Source organism: Lissotriton helveticus, chromosome 12, assembly GCF_964261635.1.
Source record: "Lissotriton helveticus chromosome 12, aLisHel1.1, whole genome shotgun sequence".
NCBI classification, from domain to species: domain Eukaryota; kingdom Metazoa; phylum Chordata; class Amphibia; order Caudata; family Salamandridae; genus Lissotriton; species Lissotriton helveticus.
In genome coordinates, this window is record NC_136073.1 from 702,320,724 (window position 1) to 702,340,926 (window position 20,203).

A 20,203-nucleotide genomic window follows, 5' to 3' on the forward strand; every position below is an offset into this window, starting at 1 on the left:
AAATCAAGCACAAGCAGGGAACAGAGGCAAGAAAAGATACGGTGACAGTCTTCAGGGCTTTTGCACGTCGTGATCGCTGGCTGTGGTTCGGAAAATCTGGATTCATATAATTATACTGGACTCGAGAAATAAAACTTCGTCGAAACATGACGAATTTGGTATCAAAAGACCGAGAATGACGAGTACATCATGTACATGTATTTTCGGCGTGTTCGAGTGACGATTTCACCTCGTAATCGTCACTTACATTCTGAACCCCTGGCTCCCATTTATATGTTGCCCTTTACATAGGCCTTAATCCAGTTGAATTTGATTCCACAAGGACACATACTCCTTAATCGACTTTTCCCTGACCTCAGTACAAGTTAGAACCATTGCCCCAGGCCGAACTCGTTAGGTCAGTTCCCTCCCAGTGGCCGAGCAAGATAGCATCTAGGCTCAACCAGCCATAAAACCATTTCAGCGCGCACACCTGCCATATCTCGCTCACATCTTCCTCCACTCCTTTGCTTCACTTACTTTATGGTGGGGAGGTGCCCGTTTTTATTAGGGGTCCAGTGATATCTGATGAAATGTTGGGCTTTGCCAAATGATTTGTTGTAGGCAGCACAAAGTGAAATATGGACATGTCATTATGACTCTGCTTTTTCTTTGAACCAGAATATGTTAACTATTTACTTTACAACCAAGAATGTTTTGCCTAGGGCCTAAAACTGTGTATAAGAAGAGAAGCCTGACTTCATGAAAGTGTGCAGTCTCCTAAGAACATACCCGTATTGTACTTCTAGGACACCTGTTACCTTGGTTGCAGCCAATAAACTAATCTTTGACTTCACCTAGAAGACTCCGAGTTTCTGTAGGTCTGGATCAGGAGAACCCGAGGTCTCTGGGTGTTGATTCCCTGGCACCGCTGGGTTACCGGTTCTGTGCCGGTTCTTAAAAACCCAGTACCTCAGTTGGCGCCCAACGTTTGGGGCGATTCCAGTGGTACCAGTCAGCCAGAAGATCGTGAGGAGCTTCGTGTGGAAATTCCGGAGGACGGCCAACCACCTCATCGACCCCTGCATGTCGACGTGGTCCGAAGGTCTTTGCTGCGAGGTTCCCCGCTTCCCGACGGCTACAAGGACTGCTGCCCTGGCTATCGCCCTGATTTGGACCCTTGAAGTTTTTGGTAGAGCGAAACACTGAGACGAGTCTTCTGGTGACGTCATCGAGATAATTTCAGTTAAGTATAAGTGGAGCGTCTCCCAGTCCTTAGTTGGACTTACTTTGTGGTATCTTTGGGATACAAAAGGTTTTGTATTGGTACTTGCAAGCACCATAACCGAAGGACTCGTGTATTCACGAGAAATATCGTAATCGATAATCCTTTGAAGTTTGGAACTAGACTAGAGAGCGAGGATGCGTAGTCTTAGACTTGGGAATTTATTTTGTCTTGGTAATAATAGGGACTCCCGATTGGAGGACTCATGCCCGGTTCCTCCAGTTGGAACTCCGACCTTGAGACCCTACGGGTGAGTAGTGCGCTCTACAAATGACCTGATTGATTGATTGATTGACTTACGAGCTATATGTAAAACATGGGGTAGGCCCCATCACCTACAACGAAGTATGGATTAAATACACCAGGAAAGATGGTGTTCTAAAATGGCCCCAATATGGTAGTTTTGATTCTGAAATCTTAGACAACCTTGAAGTTAAACTCTTCAAAAAGAAAGCCCGGCCGGCGATGTTTGACTCTTTCCGCTTATGGCGTAAAGAAGCCAAACAAAAAGAAATTAAATTAGCTAAGAAAAATAAGAGAGAAGGGGGACTTTCAGTAATGCAAGCTGCTGTGCAGTTTAAAGATAATGAGGAAGAGCAGATGAATGAGCAGTTGCACAGGCAACGTAAAATGGCAATAGATAAGTGTTATCCAGTTTTGCCGTCTCTTCAGCAAGAGGCAGCAAAAGAACGTGAAAAAGACCCATTAATGTCACATTTGCTAAATTCACCACCCCCCTATGCGCAGAATGCCACAGCACCCCCGCAACCTTTAGTTGCACAAGCTGCGCCTCCTGCTCCTCAACAGCACCCACCAGCTGTTCTTCAGCTGGTTCCTACTTCTTCGGTGCAGCCTCCTCCAGGCCCACCGACCACTTCTGTTTCACCTGTGTTTTCTACAATTTTGCCCACTGTACTTTTTACATCTCCTAATGCTCCCTCTACGATTCTGCCTAGTGCCCCCTCTATTTTCCCTGATACCTCTTCTGCTATCTCTACCCCCGCCTTATCTTACCCTGTTTTTCCATCTGTTTGTCCTTCAGTTTCACCTTCCATTCGGCAGAAAATGGCCAGCACTGTTACTAATCTTCTTTTACCTCTTTTCGGGTCGCCTGCTACGACCCCTAACATAGGAAGAAGACATTTGCGAAGTCAACTGCCTGATTATCAAGAGAGAGATTCCCTGAATAGTTTAGCTCGGAAATGGGTCATGGACACTGCAAAATATGATGTACAGTCAGTCATGGAAGTTTTCCATCAATGGGAAGCAGCGACACAGAGATATGTTTTCGAACAAATGTGTGTTTTTCTTGGCGAGGATTTAGAAGACAATGATCAAGAATGCATCCCACAAGAGATGTGTCGTGTACGGTTTAGGTTTGGAGAGGGTATGATTGTAGGTCCAGATGTGGAAAAAGCAGTTGAAATGTTGTTATCATATCGGAGTAAGGGAGGCAGTTCAGGGTCACCATCTGAATGTAATACATCCAGTAGGAAAAAGGCACGACAATACCCTATGAGAGAAGTCCCCCCACAGTGGAGAGAGGGTGACACGACTGCTGTCCCACCTATTCTGCCACACTTCCACCGTGTATGGGTACATGTCCCATGGGAGCGAGCTGAAGTTTTAGCGCTCAAACAGACATTACCAGATCCGCGTAAAAATCCTGCAGGGTACTATAAAGAATTATCACAAACTGCTGGGTCATGTATAATGAATGTAGCCGATATCGATATGCTATTTGGGAATGTCGTTCCATAGCCTTTATGGGGTAAAATTTGTCATGTAGATCATGACCAGGAATTAGGTGATACGTGGGCTAATATTACTGCTGCAGATGCCCGCCAAGTTGGTGGTGCCAAGCCTGAACCTTTGATAGCAGAACTCCCTGGTAGAATAGTAGATTACATGAAAACGATAATGCCTGCAATACGCGTAAATTGGGATAAGTTGTCTGCATGCAAGCAAAAGAAAGAAGAACCCGTTTCAGATTTCTTCACCAGATTTGAAGAAACATTCATTGACCACAGCGGTCAAGATATGACCACAGAAGGTGGTCAGAGATTGTTTGTCGATAAATTCGTGCACAATCTGCTTCCAGAATTGTGTAGAAAACTAAAAGATTCAGAAAGTTCTTGGGCAGTCTCATCTTCAGCGCAGATATTAGCTACTGCACAATACTACGAGAATAGAGACAAAGATGAGAAAGATAAAGTAGAAAAGAAAACTAGAGAACTCAAAACGAAGGTTTTGCTACAGCAAGCCTATCCGCCACGTGGTGGTGGTAATCAACATAATAATGGCCAGAATCACTACCAGAATACTTTTCAGCAGCCTCAACAGTATCAGAGAAACTCGCAAAGATTCGATTACACTCTACCCCGTGTAGGTCCCAACCAGTGTTTATATTGCAAACAAGAGGGTCATTACAAGTATAATTGTCCTGCCCTGTCACAACGTGCAAATGGTGTTTCTGGTGTTAGAGGTCGTGGCAGTCAGCAAGCGCCTAGAGGTAGAGGGCGTGGAAACGCCACTCAGGACACACGTCCCCTTCCACCACAAAACTCTATGAACAGGTTTGATCAGCAAAATAACGTATCTGACAGGACAGCTCAATACTATGTTGAAGATTATTACACAGAAAATGAGCAGTGGGAGAATGATGACTGCTAGGACAGCCATAGACAAAGAGAGGGAGTTGTTTCAGTTCCAGTAGATCAGAGTGGACCTTACGTTGAGGTGATTACATCAGGTGTGTCAGAACCTTTTCTGTTGGATACTGGTGCTACAAAGAGTTCTATTATGCACTCCAAACTCCCTGGCGCACCTTTGTCTGGCGAAATGAACGTTTCTGTAGGTTTTTCTGGCGCCTCGGTTAGAAATCCGATTTCTGACCCTTTATCTCTTTCTGTTGGTCCTTGTGAATTCGAAGCACCCCTTATTCTGACAACAGGTTGTGGTGAAAATTTGCTAGGATTAGATTTGCTAAAAAGATTGTATGCGACTTTGTATTGTTCTCCTTCAGGAGTACAACTCACTTTAGGTAAGAAAGTGGTTTCTCCCATGTATTTGTCGAGAGATGCACTTCCAGCAGAATTAGCACTTCTCCCAGATATTCTTTGGGCTACTGGTCCTAATGATGTAGGTCTTTTAGAAATTCCACCATACGTTGTAACATTGAAGTCGAATGTTAAAATGCCACGAATTCCACAATACAGAATATCTAATGAGGGTGAAAAAACTTTGCTAGCGATTGTTTACGAATTGATTGAAAAGGATGTGATTGAGGAAACACGAGGCAATGTTTGCAATAGTCCTGTTCTGCCTGTTTTAAAACGAACTGACCCTTCTCAGCCACCTGTGTACAGATTTGTGATTGATCTTCGAGAAGTAAATAAGATAGTCGTGCCACAATTCCCAGTTGTGCCCGACATTACCACATTATTGACTATGATTCCAGCTTCTGCTTCATGGTTTTCAGTGATTGACCTGAAGAATGCTTTCTTCAGCATCCCAATTGCTGAGGAGAGCAGGGATATTTTTTCCTTCAGTTTAGGAGGTCGAAGCTTCCGCTTTAAACGTGCTCCTCAAGGCTACTGTGAAAGCCCCTCAATATACAGTCAGGCTCTGAAAAATCAGCTTGACACGATTGTTTTGCCAAAAGGTGCCACTCTTGTACAGTATGTGGACGATTTGCTCATTGCTGCAGATAATGAGAAAATTTGTAAATAGGCCACATTGACATTATTGCGTCATCTGAGTGAACTGCATCACAAGGTGTCACTTTCCAAGCTTCAATACTGCCGACAAGAAGTGACCTACTTAGGTCACCTCTTATCGAAGGAGGGAAGGAAACTGACCCCGAAAGAATTCAGGCAATAGCGAAATTGAGTGTGCCAAGAACACAGAGAGAAGTACGTGCTTTCTTGGGCATTACATCGTACTGTAGACAGTGGATTCCAAATTTTTCGTTATTGGCCAAACCCTTGGTGGCATTAACGTGTAAAAATACACCCAATCCCATTCCTTGGTCTGAAGAGTGTCAGAAAAGTTTTCTCGAATTACGCACAGCATTATGTTCGGCTCCTGTGTTAGGTACCCCCAACTACAGTAAGCCTTTCACATTGTATGTCCACGAGAAGGAGGGCTGTGCATTGACTGTGTTGACTCAGTTATTCGGAGATAGACAGCGGCCATGCGCCTATTTTTCGGCCACTTTGGATCCGGTAGCACGAGCATTGCCGAGTTGTTTAAGGGCCACAGCAGCAGCAGCTGTTTCTATTCGACAGTCTGCTGGTCTAGTAATGAATAATACACTAATCGTGATGGTCCCGCATGCAGTAGACACATTGTTAAATAGGACCAAGACACAGCACTTAACTAGTGCTCGACTGTCCAGTTACGAATTGACGCTGCTAGCGAGCCATGTGCACATAAAAAGGTGCAGTACCCTGAATCTAGCCACGTTGTTACCAATTGCAGAAGAATCAGATGCTTTAGAACAGCACGATTGTTTCCTCACAACAGAGGAAGAGACAAAAGGGAGAGTGGATTTATTTGACACTCCTCTTGCTGAATGTGATGGTACATTATGGGTAGATGGTTCATGCTTTAAGCTCCCAAATGGGAATGTGACTGCAGCATATGCTGTCACAACTTTGCACACAGTCGTTGAAACTGCACGAATACCACATGGTTCAGCTCAAGCCGCAGAACTAGTAGCACTTACGAGAGCATGTGTGTTGTCTAAAGGAATGAGAGTGACTGTCTACACTGACAGTCAGTATGCATTTGGAGTGGCTCACAGTTTTGGACGATTGTGGAGAGAACGTGGATTCCTGACTTCGCATGGAGCTAAGATTCAGCATGGTCAGTTGGTGAATGAGCTTCTTGAATCACTGACCTTGCCCCTGCAAATGGCGATTGTGAAATGTAGTGCTCACAAGAAGGTGACTGATGATGTTGGTCGTGGAAATGCATTTGCTGATGAGACCGCTAAGGAAACGGCAAAGAATGTGATGAGCCGAATGTACGTTGCAGGCCCTGAAAGATGGACTGGTAAGGTTGGAATATGTGAGGACACAATAGAAAGTGTGAAGTCCATCCAAGCTGAGGCCACAGAGAAAGAGTTAAGCACGTGGAGAGAGAGTACAGGAAGAATGGATGCAAATGGTTGTTGGGTTGAATTGACAGAGCATCAGAGATGGTTGTTACCCGATGCATATGTACTTGCAGTAGTTACAATGGCTCATGGAATGGCTCATATCAGCGCGAAAGGGATTTGCGAGTTGTTGGCCCCCAGTGTGGAAGAATTCAGGGATTCCCAAGTGTGCAGAGAATGTCGTCAAGAATTGCATGGTATGTCTGAAGCACAATCCTGGTAGGGGAACCCCAACTCCAGCTGGTCATTTTGCACCTCCTACGTATCCGTTCGAGGTTTTGCAGCTAGATTTCATACACATGGAGAGGTGCAACAACTTAAAATACGTGCTCGTTGTTGTTTGTGCCTTCTCAAGATGGGTAGAAGCCTATCCCCTAAAAGACAATACTGCCTTGTCCACAGCAAAAGCCCTTGTAAAAGAGTACTTCCCCAGGTTCGGAATGCCTAGAATGGTCTGGTCTGACAACGGAAGTGAATTTGTGGGTCGTGTGATGAAAAGAATGTGTGAAGGGCTAGGCATTAGGCAGAAGTTCCACGCTGCAAATCACCCCCAATCAGCTGGATTAGTGGAATGTTACAATGGCACATTAAAACTTAAATTGGCCAAAATCCAAGCGAGCACAGGTCTTAAATGGCCTGACGCTCTACCCTTAGCACTCCTATCCACCAGAATGACTGTGCATTCGCGAGTGAAACTCAGCCCCTACGAAATCGTCTTTGGCCGGCCAGCCAACATATGGGGAGTGCCTAGGCCCACGAAGTTCAGCGAGCTGCAACACCCTATTTTGCTTGATTACTTGTATGAATTGACGGCTAAATTGCGTGTTTTACATCAACAGGTCCACAACACCTTGCCTCCGGTCTCTGAGACTCCGGGTCACTCCATTGACCCCGGCTCCTGGGTTCTCGTCCGCAACTTTCAAAGAACAAGAAACGACCAGCCCAGGTGGACCGGGCCTCACCTCGTCCTTCTGTCCACGAGGTCAGCTGTTCGGGTGGAGGGGAAGGCCAACTGGGTCCACGGGATCCATTGTAAAAAAGTACCCTTCCCTCTGCCCTATGACCAATGGATCCAGAAGGGTGTCACTAACTCAGAGCTCACAACTGATGACCGTGTAAAAGAAACTAACCCTGATTGTGAAAGCGAGAACATTTCTCAAGGAACTGTGCCACCACCAGAACAATCGAACTTTTTGGAACCTGAACTGCTGTTTCAGGACCAGACAGTACCAGGAAAAAGACGCTACAATCTAAGACCGAGAAAAACAGACTAATAAAGTGATTCCTTTTTATGATTTTGAGACCAAGACCTATGGACTAATAAATTCCTTTTTTCTCCCAAATACTTTTGTGCAGCTCTCCCATTTAGGAAACTTGCTTATTTTTGTTTTTCGAACCGCCATCCGGGTTCCGCTGCTAGGGCCGCGATTGGTTAAAGTCTTCGGAAGTGCAGCCAACGACGTTAGGTCGGTGGTTCTGGTCGGTCCAAGGGAGTTGCCCTAGACTGACAGAAGCACTCCTTAGCAGAAACAACCGCCTCGTCGCGGGCAGCACCTTAGAGAGGATGGAGTTTCCTGATGTGGAGAGACCTGCCAAACAAATGAACTTTAAGCAGAGACTATGTAACACGATGACAAAGAAAAGTTTTATCATATTGTGTATTTTTATGCTATCAAGCGTAATGATCTTTTTGATAAGTTATGTTTTATTCTCTTTCCATGTAACATTTGCGCCTACTACATCACCCATACCTCCTCCTACTATTTCCTCTCATTCTTTCCACCCTCTGCCTGACCACGAATCAAATAGGAGATTAGAGTTCATTAATAACTCCTTCGTTCAGTTATTACACCAACACCAACTTGTAATGAACACAACTAACTGTTGGGTGTGTGGTCTCATGCCTCACACAACGGATAAAGGTATCCCCTATTTGGTCCTGCCATTTAGTCACAATGGTTCAGTATGGGCATATAGGACAATGTTCATATATGCACTAGAAATCCAACCCCTACGTTCTGTAAAAGACAACCTCAAGACTAGCGCCCTAGTCAAAGGTATAGTTGACATGATCAAGGAAGTAACTTCTTATGAAGATACCCCGGATGATGAGATACTTGCATATGTAGGTTGGAACGTGACCGGATATGGCACTATGTTAAGTGAGAAACAGCAAGCCAAAAGATCGTCCCTTATCTGGATCGTACCCCATCAAGGTCACCTGTGTCTGCAAGGTATTGGCAAGAATCCCAGAGCTCAGCTAGGGAAGAGTGTCTGTACAGAAACGTATGTGTTTGGATCTCAGACTTCCCCTGCGTTTTTAGCCGCTAAGGGTACTTATTTAATCTGCCATGATAGAGCCTATACATGGTTGCCCCCTGACTTCTCGGGCTCATGTTTTGTTTCATTCCTGTTACCTCCCACCTACACAGCAGCGGCGGATTACCATCGGACAAGGGTAGTTAGAGGTGTTTTGAGTAAAGAAGACACTGCAGGTCAAGAATTTGGGGACTTTGCAAAGGGTTTTCTGCCGTTCTGGGGATCCATGGCTAACGTATCATCAATTGGTGGAGGGAGAGAGAGTAGAGATCCTTTCAATCTCCTTTCAGTAATTATAAATCAATGTGGAAAGGATCACTGGTCCTGCATAACCAAGGTCTGCAGGTGGATCGGTAGGTGTCTCCCAAATAAAAGACCCTCATACACGTGTTTTTTCAAAGTCGTGTAGCGGTATATGATGTGTCCCCGCTTCTTGTAACACGTGTCCGTGCGTAATCCTTGGGTCAGTTTTTGTTTGCACCCTCCGCCAGGAGGTTGTACCATTGGTTAAAACAGTAGTGATAGTGAATAAGTGAAATAGTGCTATAAAGGTGTTCTAAAATACCCGGACAGCCAGAGGTTCAACTTTAATATTTCTGGATTCGGGTAGAAGGTTAAGGCGTGTCGCTATGGAATTATTTAGGAATTCTAGCGTACTAAACTTGTGAGGTTAAAAGTGGTCGACATGTTTCAGCCTGATCTGCCTGTTGGTCAGTCGGCTTTCCTCAGGACCAAAAAGTGATTAAGTGAAAAAAAGGAAAAGGTAAATTTGTAACCTGATTCGTTTTGTGGTAGTAGGTCACATTGTACCTGTAGTAAGAGAAAAGGGAGATAGTGCAACCACATTTGTAGCGAATAAGTGGGAAAAGACACTTCAGCAATGTACAATGACATAGACACAGTTGAGAACTATGAAGCATATTATTAGAAAAAACATATAATTAAAAGCGAGTTGTGCAATACTAGACTCAGAGTCACTTTCATATTAAGCGTCAACTTACTCATTCTCAGAATTCTATGCGGAATATTGTGATGTATATATCCCAAAGTCATATTTAGGCGTCATGGAATCATTTCTTTACAGTGCCCTGATATTAAAAGCGCTATTTACTTTAAGGCGCAATTTCATTGTTACATTACCATGACGTCAAAGGCGCTAATCAATTTTACTGTGTCATCACGATTATCTTAGACATTGGTATAGCAATGTTCTACCTGTTCGAGTGTAGACTCTTACTATTATTTCAAAGTACATGCATTCATTATTAGACGGTACCAAGCACTCGTTCTACATGTATTCTGAAAATCAAACATATGCATTCTGCCGCTATAATATCTTTAAATGCGCACTCTGGAAAGCCTATTCAGAAAAAGATTCTATTCGAAAGGTAGGCACTTCTAACAAAAGTTTAAAACTAAGCAAAACTCAGTACACAGCAGAGTCTTCACATGCGGTTATGCGTAACTAGACCTTATGGAATGTACCTCTGCATTATGTAGTAAAGGGGTTTTAATACTTGCGGTTTACTCCATAGCGAAAAGGACAAGGCTCCTCAATACTTTTCGCTATGGAGTAAACCGCAAGTATTAAAACCCCTTTACTAAACTCCTTTTTTCCTCACTCCACAACAGCGAAGCCTCCCCCTAACTGCCATGGTTCCCGAGGAGACAAGTCTTACATAATGTAGAGGTACATTCCATAAGGTCTAGTTACGCATAACCGCATGTGAAGACTCTGCTGTGTACTGAGTTTTGCTTAGTTTTAAACTTTTGTTAGAAGTGCCTACCTTTCGAATAGAATCTTTTTCTGAATAGGCTTTCCAGAGTGCGCATTTAAAGATATTATAGCGGCAGTATGCATATGTTTGATTTTCAGAATACATGTAGAACGAGTGCTTGGTACCGTCTAATAATGAATGCATGTACTTTGAAATAATAGTAAGAGTCTACACTCGAACAGGTAGTACATTGCTATACCAATGTCTAAGATAATCGTGATGACACAGTAAAATTGATTAGTGCCTTTGACGTCATGGTAATGTAACAATGAAATTGCGCCTTAAAGTAAATAGCGCTTTTAATATCAGGGCACTGTAAAGAAATGATTCCATGACGCCTAAATACGACTTTGGGATTTATACATCACAATATTCCGCATAGAATTCTGAGAATGAGTACGTTGACGCTTAATATGAAAGTGACTCTGAGTCTAGTATTGCACAACTCGCTTTTAATTATATGTTTTTTCTAATAATATGCTTCATAGTTCTCAACTGTGTCTATGTCATTGTACATTGCTGAAGTGTCTTTTCCCACTTATTCGCTACAAATGTGGTTGCACTATCTCCCTTTTCTCTTACTACAGGTACAATGTGACCTACTACCACAAAACGAATCAGGTTACAAATTTACCTTTTCCTTTTTTTCACTTAATCACTTTTTGGTCCTGAGGAAAGCCGACTGACCAACAGGCAGATAAGGCTGAAACATGTCGACCACTTTTAACCTCACAAGTTTAGTACGCTAGAATTCCTAAATAATTCCATAGCGACACGCCTTAACCTTCTACCCGAATCCAGAAATATTAAAGTTGAACCTCTGGCTGTCCGGGTATTTTAGAACACCTTTATAGCACTATTTCACTTATTCACTATTACTACTGTTTTAACCAATGGTACAACCTCCTGGCGGAGGGTGCAAACAAAAACTGACCCAAGGATTACGCACGGACAAGTGTTACAAGAAGCGGGGACACATCATATACCGCTACACGACTTTGAAAAAACACGTGCATGAGGGTCTTTTATTTGGGAGACACCTACCGATCCACCTGCAGACCTTGGTTATGCAGGACCAGTGATCCTTTCCACATTGATTTATGATCCATGGCTAACAGCAGAAACATAAGGCAATTAACAAGGGTAGTTGAATCCACCGTGATTGAAACTGCTGGTGCCCTTAGTAACCTGACTGCTGAGCTCCAGTCGGATCGACTTATGACCCTTCAGAACCGGGTCGCTTTGGATGTAATACTTGCGGACCGAGGTGGAGTATGCAAATTGATCCAGTCTAGTTGTTGCATTTTCATCCCAGATAATAGCATAAGATTTCCGAATCTATTCATGTGGATACAGGAGATTGGTCATTAATGGGATGGTTCTGGGAACTGATATCTGCCTGGGGATGGAAAATTCTGATGGTCATTGGGATGGTCTTAGCCATTCTTTTCCTGTTCTGTCTGTGCATACAGTGTGCTCCTGCAATATGTGGCCTCTGTGTTACATCATGTGTAAGGAAGCCTGTGTCAAGAGATGAACTAAGTACTAGAATGATGTTACAGCAACATCTCAATGACTTTAGGAATATAGATCTGGACTCAGACTAACATGAGGATAGATTAATTGCCTATGTAAGGGCAAAAGGAGGGTTTGTGGTTCGGAAAATCTGGATTCATATAATTATACTGGACTCGAGAAATAAAACTTCGTCGAAACATGACGAATTTGGTATCAAAAGACCGAGAATGACGAGTACATCATGTACATGTATTTTCGGCGTGTTCGAGTGACGATTTCACCTCGAAATCGTCACTTACATTCTGAACCCTTGGCTCCCATTTATATGTTGCCCTTTACATAGGCCTTAATCCAGTTGAATTTGATTCCACAAGGACACATACTCCTTAATCGACTTTTCCCTGACCTCAGTACAAGTTAGAACCATTGCCCCAGGCCGAACTCGTTGGGTCAGTTCCCTCCCAGTGGCCGAGCAAGATAGCATCTAGGCTCAACCAGCCATAAAACCATTTCAGCGCGCACACCTGCCATATCTCGCTCACATCTTCCTCCACTCCTTTGCTTCACTTACTTTATGGTGGGGAGTTGCCCGTTTTTATTAGGGGTCCAGTGATATCTGATGAAATGTTGGGCTTTGCCAAATGATTTGTTGTAGGCAGCACAAAGTGAAATATGGACATGTCATTATGACTCTGCTTTTTCTTTGAACCAGAATATGTTAACTATTTACTTTACAACCAAGAATGTTTTGCCTAGGGCCTAAAACTGTGTATAAGAAGAGAAGCCTGACTTCATGAAAATGTGCAGTCTCCTAAGAACATACCCGTATTGTACTTCTAGGACACCTGTTACCTTGGTTGCAGCCAATAAACTAATCTTTGACTTCACCTAGAAGACTCCGAGTTTCTGTAGGTCTGGATCAGGAGAACCCGAGGTCTCTGGGTGTTGATTCCCTGGCACCGCTGGGTTACCGGTTCTGTGCCGGTTCTTAAAAACCCAGTACCTCATGGCCACTCAAATGCAGGATTTAGCTAATTTGCAGAGGCAGACCAGAACAAAAAAAACACCACACAGAGGCGGCTACGGGACAGAGCACTGCCTTAAAAAAATGGGCATAAGGAAGATAAAAAAAAGACAATGCTCTCCTGCTGCTATTTACCATCTGGGACCCTGAATGGGGTGATGGGGCTGCATGCGACAGTCCCGTGGGGGAGGGGCGCGGCGTATATTTAGTATTTTTGTGCTAACAAAACTAACAATCCGCATGTGTCCAATAAGTATTTCATAAAATCATTCATGTCTAGCACCACAGTACCTAAAAGCACAATAGTTGTACAGGCCCTTTATTCTGCAAACAGCAATAGCCAACATTCACAGCTTAAGCGATAACGAGTTTTGTTTGCTTAATCTAAAATATCTTTCTTTACGAAGCTCTTTTGGCAGAGAGTAGCTGTGTGCACGAATTTCAAACTAACCATTTGCTGGAAAAGGGTAAAAATAACACATAACGGTGTTATATAGGTGTCCATATGTTCGTGCTCATTGTATACTCTGTATGGGGCTGCTCTCACTTGGAACACGGTGCCACTGGCACAACTCTGTGCCTGTGATGAAATGGCAGGAGCCTACAGCTATAAAACTACAAGCTACCCAACTCCCCGTCTCATACCTCTGCAACTTCTCTCCTCATCCAAGTCCCGCCACATAGATTGAGCTGCCACCCGGACCCTACCAAGTCACCCTTTGAGGTGGAAATATGGGTTCCGACAAAAAACGTGAAGAAAGGCTGGCCTGGAGTAGACAAACAAAACGCACAAAGCAACAAATATGGAAGAATGCACCATGAGGATGGGGACGGTACCTAATTTGGATAGTGGTTCTAATTAAAACTGTATATTTAGCACATATTATATTTGGCACGTATATTCCCTCTCCTGAAATGGAGCAGCCTATCTCGAGAAGTACACAAACCACAATTTTAGAAATAGAAAATGGACTTTAACTGTTCGCGGCACAAGTGTTGTCGGAACTTTTCATGACACTGAGTCTTGGTTAATGGGAGAGGTAATATTGAAACTGTAAATAGCTAAGTCGGATTAAAAATAAAATAAAAAAATGTGTAGTTCAGTAAATGAAATGTATTTTGAAAGTAACAGGCCCCGTGAGATATACATGATTAAGATTATATTAATGTGCCCGCGTACGTGTGTATAGTTTGTGATTTTAAACCCACGACTTTCTAAATGTATTTTCAGCCGCACCAACCTTAGAACAAACCCTCTGCTCCCATGGCTGTAGCTGTGGCCTGCTCTGGAAAGTTTCCACCTTGGGCCTCTCCTCCTTTGGTCCTGAAGTAAGCGGGTTCGGAAAGCCATGTCTGACCAGTAAGCTGATCCGAAGTGACCTGGATGTCACCGAGCAGCCGTGCACACGTACTACCCAAATATCTCACTGTTACACAGAGCCTGGAGGTTCAAGCGCCTCTCGGGTTGATACAGTCTAAAGCAGGAGGTAGCGCCGACGATTCGAAAACTCTCCAGGTGGCGGGGGCACACATTTGTACGGCAGAAACTGCACCAGCTGGCACTGGGGATTTACAGAGTAAATTACCCTTAAAATCCGATTCCACACAGCTTTAACTTCATAACAAGGAGGAAAGGACCACCATGTTTCTCCGAGGTCCAGCAGAAATGGCTCGGAGAAACGCACGTCATTTTCGGGATTGAGGGGCGTGTTTTTCGTTCTCTCCTCTTCCCATTGGCTGGAATGTAAAATTCCAGCCAATGGGAAGAGGAGAGAAAGAACCTAAAAAAACACGTCCCTCAATCCCAAAAACACGGGGCTTAAATGGACAGACACCCCTCTTCTCCAATGGCTGGCCTCCGTTTAGGAAGCCAACCAATGGAGAAGAGGGGCGGGTTCAAGCCCCACTCTGTAAAACATAAGATCTCGCCGGCAAGACTGTGCAAGCGCAGACTTCGCAGGCCGAGACCTAAAAATGCAGGAAAAATAAAAACAGAATGACAATTAAGGGGAAAATAAACAATAAAATAAGTAACTACAAAAGCTTGCACACTTTACACAAAAACAAAAAATGCAGGATGCACAAAAGCAGCAGGAAAACTTCAATGCACAGCACAGAAGGGCTTGAGGACTGTGTCAGGGTCACAATGCCTCTAAGCTAACAGGAGTAGCAGCGGGGGAGTGGCATGCTTGTCCTAGAAGAGGAGCAGCGGGGAAGTGGCATGCTTGACCTAGAAGTTTGATGGGATAAGTAATTTCTCTTAGAGACCAGGATCCCTGGATTTGCGGTAATCCATATGTGTTCCCCAACTAATAGAGAGGTATCTGTTACTATTATCTGAGACTGACTATCCTTATGAAAGGGCATCCCTTGAAGGTAGATTTTTTGGTTTGCACCACCATTTGAGGGACTGCTTTGCTTTGAGGGAACAGTTAATATAAACACCAAAAATCATGTCAGTAATCAATTACATACAAGACCAAAATGAATTAATGTTCAAACAAAGAACTGATCAATACAAGAACACAGTTTTGTCCTAGAGACATAAACAACCTGGACGCATGATGGCAGTGCTGTGCGTGACGAGAAGTTTATTGAGAAGAGGAATGTCAAGCGCAACGGCGATGTCTCGAATATGCTTGTGCTCTTGACTGATGGCAAGATCTGAAATAAGGAGATTTTAATCTTCGAGGAGAAGCCAGAGGCCTCGTCGGAAGAGGTGGTTCCGCAGGTGTTTGTGGCTGTGGAAGAGGTGAAGTCGGTGGAAGAGGCGCTGGAGGATGTGGGAAGGAAGCATAGAAGAGACAGGAAATAAGATGAACGACGATGGAGAATAAGCCCTGGAGTATTCAGTCATCAGTGGATGGTAAACCACTATTTTGATTTTCAGATTCTTTCCACAGTTCTAGAGAGTCTCAACATCGACAGACTTCTCAAAGACGATTTTCTCTTATGTCTCGATGTTTACTGACTTCTCAATGCTGAAACTCAACAACCTCTTGACCTCGTGGTGTCCTTTGACATCGACCTTCTATTTCTTGACTTCGAACATCGCCTCTTCTTCGATATTGACCCTAGTCTCGAAGACAAGCATGTAGACACCGTACCTTGTCCTCGACGTCAATTTGAAACAACTTTGTGTTTGTTGGTGGTCTCTCTTTTTGGATCTCTCTTGTCTGGAGTCTTCAAAGAAAGGTGGAAGGGCCCAGATAGAGGAATGACCCACTCCTGTCCCTTATGATGTCCCACCTTCAGACTGCATATGGTCTGCCTCTGCCGCTCTTCTGTCCCATGGAGGCAAATCTTTTCCCTGTCCCTCAGGGTACACATGGGAAAGGTCTTGCAGTGTGGACATCTGTCAGGAACATGACGCTCAGGAAGGCAGATGATACAAACGTCATGTTGGTCTGACTTGGCCTTGTTTTTTTCCATAGGCAGGACACTTGTCAAATAAAGATGACACTTTATTTGACAAAGGGAAAAAAATTATGTCTGAAAATGAGAGAAAAATTCTTCAACAGATGAAGTCCATCGAGTAAAGTAGTTGTAAAAAAATCTTTTGTGAGATTTTTGAGGATAAGGTGGCAACTGTAACCTGCTGAGCATGATCGGATACTAGTGGACTGTAAGCCCCTACATGCTCAGTCTCTCTTTGCATATATACACAGTTGCAACCCACAGGGCTTCATTGTCCTCTCCTTCTTCTTTTTCCTTTAAAAAAGGATTTGTGAAAGGGATTTAGATAGTCAAATAACGAAATTCCAGTTATTTTCCTATTTTTGTATATATATTACATTTTTTCAAATACAATCTGAAGTAATTGGTCAACGTAAGCCCTCTTATAGGCTGCAAAATAATACTGTCTTCAGTGTCTCTCCAGGCCTTAAAGAAAAAAGGCAAACATCTACACTTAAGGTATATTGTAAAGAAGTACTCTGGGATCCCCACACATGGGTGGGACTATCCAGTGTTTAAGATCAGAATTTGTGCCTTGAGAGTTGAGACCCTTTCGGGTGAGTAGCTGCGCTTAACAAACCCATGATTGATTGATTGACAGCTCCAGAGAAAGAAGCATTATTACTTATTATCCTAAAGAAAGGCTTCTCTGGGCTTATCATTCTGTGCCCAAAGCACCTTGTTCTTCTCCCAGAAGAGTGTCTTAAAGGAATCCTCTTTCATGCAAGGGAATCCAGGAATCCGCTTTGACAATTGTGACACACATGAAAGAAATGTTTCTGTCACATTAATACATCCATAATTATTCTTTCCCACCCAAGTTAACCATAGATCTCTGTGTGCACTGTGCTGTCCATGTCTCTATGGGAGCATGTGGTGCACCTAGTGACCTTTCAATGTAATGCAAAAAAAACCTTTCTGCTGTCCTAGACCTTTCTCATGGGGATCTCTAATAAATGTATAAAATGTATTTACATCTCCACCCGTGAAGCAATGCTGGAAACACTTATTTAAAACATGCACCTTTCTTTAAAAAAATAATAATTTTGAATTGCCTACCTCAAGACCAGTGGTGGCCAACACAAATAAAAAGTGTTAAGGCGGGTGAAAACTTACCTGATGCTGCCAGCCACCTTGCGTCTCAGTACTCCTCTACTTCTTGCTCCCATTAGTCCCTGGGACAGCATCAGAGGCTCCCTATTGAATCCCCACGCTGCTCTCATGCTATTAACAAGCATGAGAGCAGTGTGGTGATTGGCCTGAGTGGGCTGGTTTAACGCTCGTTCAGGCACAGGGAGTCTGTGTTGTTTCTCCAATCTGACTGTGCAATATGGCTGAGTTGGAGAAACCTAACTGCGCATGTCTGTTAGTGTCTGTTAGAGTGGTCTAAGACGGCCGGTCAAACAGACAGGCGCACTTAGCAGTGCACATTACTCAGCCCCAACTGCCATGGCCCGGCACCTCCCTACACATGCTGGCTCAGCCAGCAGCTGAAAAATAAAACAATAATAAAATGTTGTTTTATTTTACAGCTGCTGACTCTGAGCCAGTATGCGACGCTTCTCCGCTATTGCGGAGGAGCCGCCGCTGCTCAAGACAACATTTATGGGGTAATTACGACCACCCGATGCGGAAACGGGATCGACCGACCTCCGGTCAGCGGGCCAGACCGCTTACTTATGATACGACCGAACACTATTCGGTCGCATCCTTCAATTCCCCTATGGGAGCTTGTGAAACTGCCGTAAACCGGCAGTAACAGAGGCTCCCATAGAGGAATGGGAGTCTGTATGCACCCAGCACCGCTTTGCAGACACCTCAGGATGCCTGCCACACGGCCCCCAACCAGAGGCTGCAGAGGCAAGGCAGCCCTTCTATGGGCCCCCATACTCGCTCTCCGACAGGTTTTCCATGTCGGAAAGCCCTACAAGGAAAAGCCTGCCGGAGGCTGAGTACAAAGGCTGCCCTTTGGGATTACAGCACAGTATCCGACTGGCCGACGGGCTCCTTGAGCCCATCGGAAGCCAGCCGTAATGACTGGCCGGTTTAATTTCTGACCGCCAGCATTGCGGCGGTCGGAAATTAAACCGAGATCCGGCCCGGAAAGGCTCCAACCAATGGTCTTTTTTAAACACCAATCGGAATGTATAGGAGACTGAAACCGTAAAGTAGATGAAAAACGTTAGGTCTCTAAGAGAGAAAACATTAAAAAAGAAAAAGAACAGGCAACTTGTTCTCTAATACAAACAGTAACTTCCAAATCACGGGTGGAAGTAAACAATGTAAATGCTTGGAAGGACCAGGTCGCCTAGAAAACTGTTTAAAAAAATACAATAAGAATAATATTTGTGCAATGAGTGAAATTGATACACCTGGGACATTCACTGACCACTATATCAGGCCAGTGCTGAAACAGTTGTCTTCGTCATCCTATGTTGAAAGGTTTACATCTAAAACCCCATCTAAAATTGGAGGTGAGAGCTACTGTCCATGCTTAAGGAAGGCATGATAGAAAATAAAACATTAGCAATAAGAATGGTGGGGGAAGGAGATTGTTGCTGCTCTCTGCATAACGGGAGAACTCCATATTTATTCTGGAATTTAGCAATAAGCCAAGAGTAAGCCCCAGCAAATGTTTGTGAATCAGGCCCAATATATTTTATTTTATTGTCTATGTGTGGGCAGGTCTTTGAGTAGGAATAGGTGAAATAAGGTCACAGAGATAGCAAGAACATGTTCTGCAGAAGTAAAGCAGATATTTCATAAAACAACATAAGGGATGTCACATAAACAAATTCAGCAATTTGAATAAACGTGCTATAAAATTAAAAAATAAATACATAATAAACAAATCACAGAAAAGGCTTGAAAAAAGAAATATTAATAGAAGCAATATTTGGGGAGCAAAATTGTGATAATGAAAGCGGGAAAACATGCCGTTCAATTTCCCAGATGCCTATTTTCTTTTCTGCATTTACAGCTAAACATATGCATTGGGTGAGTGGTGGAGACAATTGGGGGCACACTGAGGAATTTGTAAAGCGGTCTTCTGGGACCATCACCGTTTCCATATTTTATGTTATTTCCTGCTTTTTATCCCAGTAAATTACTTTCTGTATTTACTTTGAAAACGGCTCAGTTTTGTCAGATACATATCAAATCCCACGTCAATGTGAAGGGGGCTAGGAAGCCTCAATCAAAACATATTTGTTTTTGTTTCTCTTGCTAAACTTCATCTTAAATTTAACATTCCGACATTTCGTTCTACAGAGTACACTCTTGGCCTTGCTTTGGATACGTTTTGTTAAGGGCCCCAAAAGTTTGCCATAGTTCTCTTACCACGTCCTCCTTTCTCTAGGTTTGGAGCCGGAAGTGTGCGTTCTCGGGTTATGACTTTTGGAATTTCCGAAAATCCAACACGGTTACAAAGTTCAATAAAATCTTGTTCAAAGTTTCCAGTGCACAGATAATCATCTGAAAAAAAGGTAAAACACCAAATAAGGTTCATATGAACGTTGCTATCATAACAGAAAAGTCAGTGTAGGTTTTGGTTGAGGGGAGTGTGAACCCTTCTCATACAAACCACAATCAGGGTGAACAACATAAGTCAGTAAATTAACCTTTGCTCAATCTTATGGTAGTTTGGCACAACAGCAGACAGGCTTAACTTAGAGGTGATGTGT

At 43.6% G+C, this 20,203-nt stretch overlaps 1 protein-coding gene across 6 annotated transcripts in view; it reads right to left on the reverse strand.

Annotated features, from left to right (window-relative positions):
- Positions 1–20,203, reverse strand: part of LRRC71 (leucine rich repeat containing 71) — a 566,767-nt gene that overhangs the window by 387,593 nt on the left and 158,971 nt on the right. For all 6 annotated transcript variants that reach the window (XM_078669037.1, XM_078669036.1, XM_078669039.1 and 3 more), the window contains one exon: positions 19,860–19,994. In XM_078669037.1, coding sequence (XP_078525163.1) covers positions 19,860–19,994 — 135 coding nt within the window. The remainder of the gene's footprint in view (positions 1–19,859; positions 19,995–20,203) is intronic.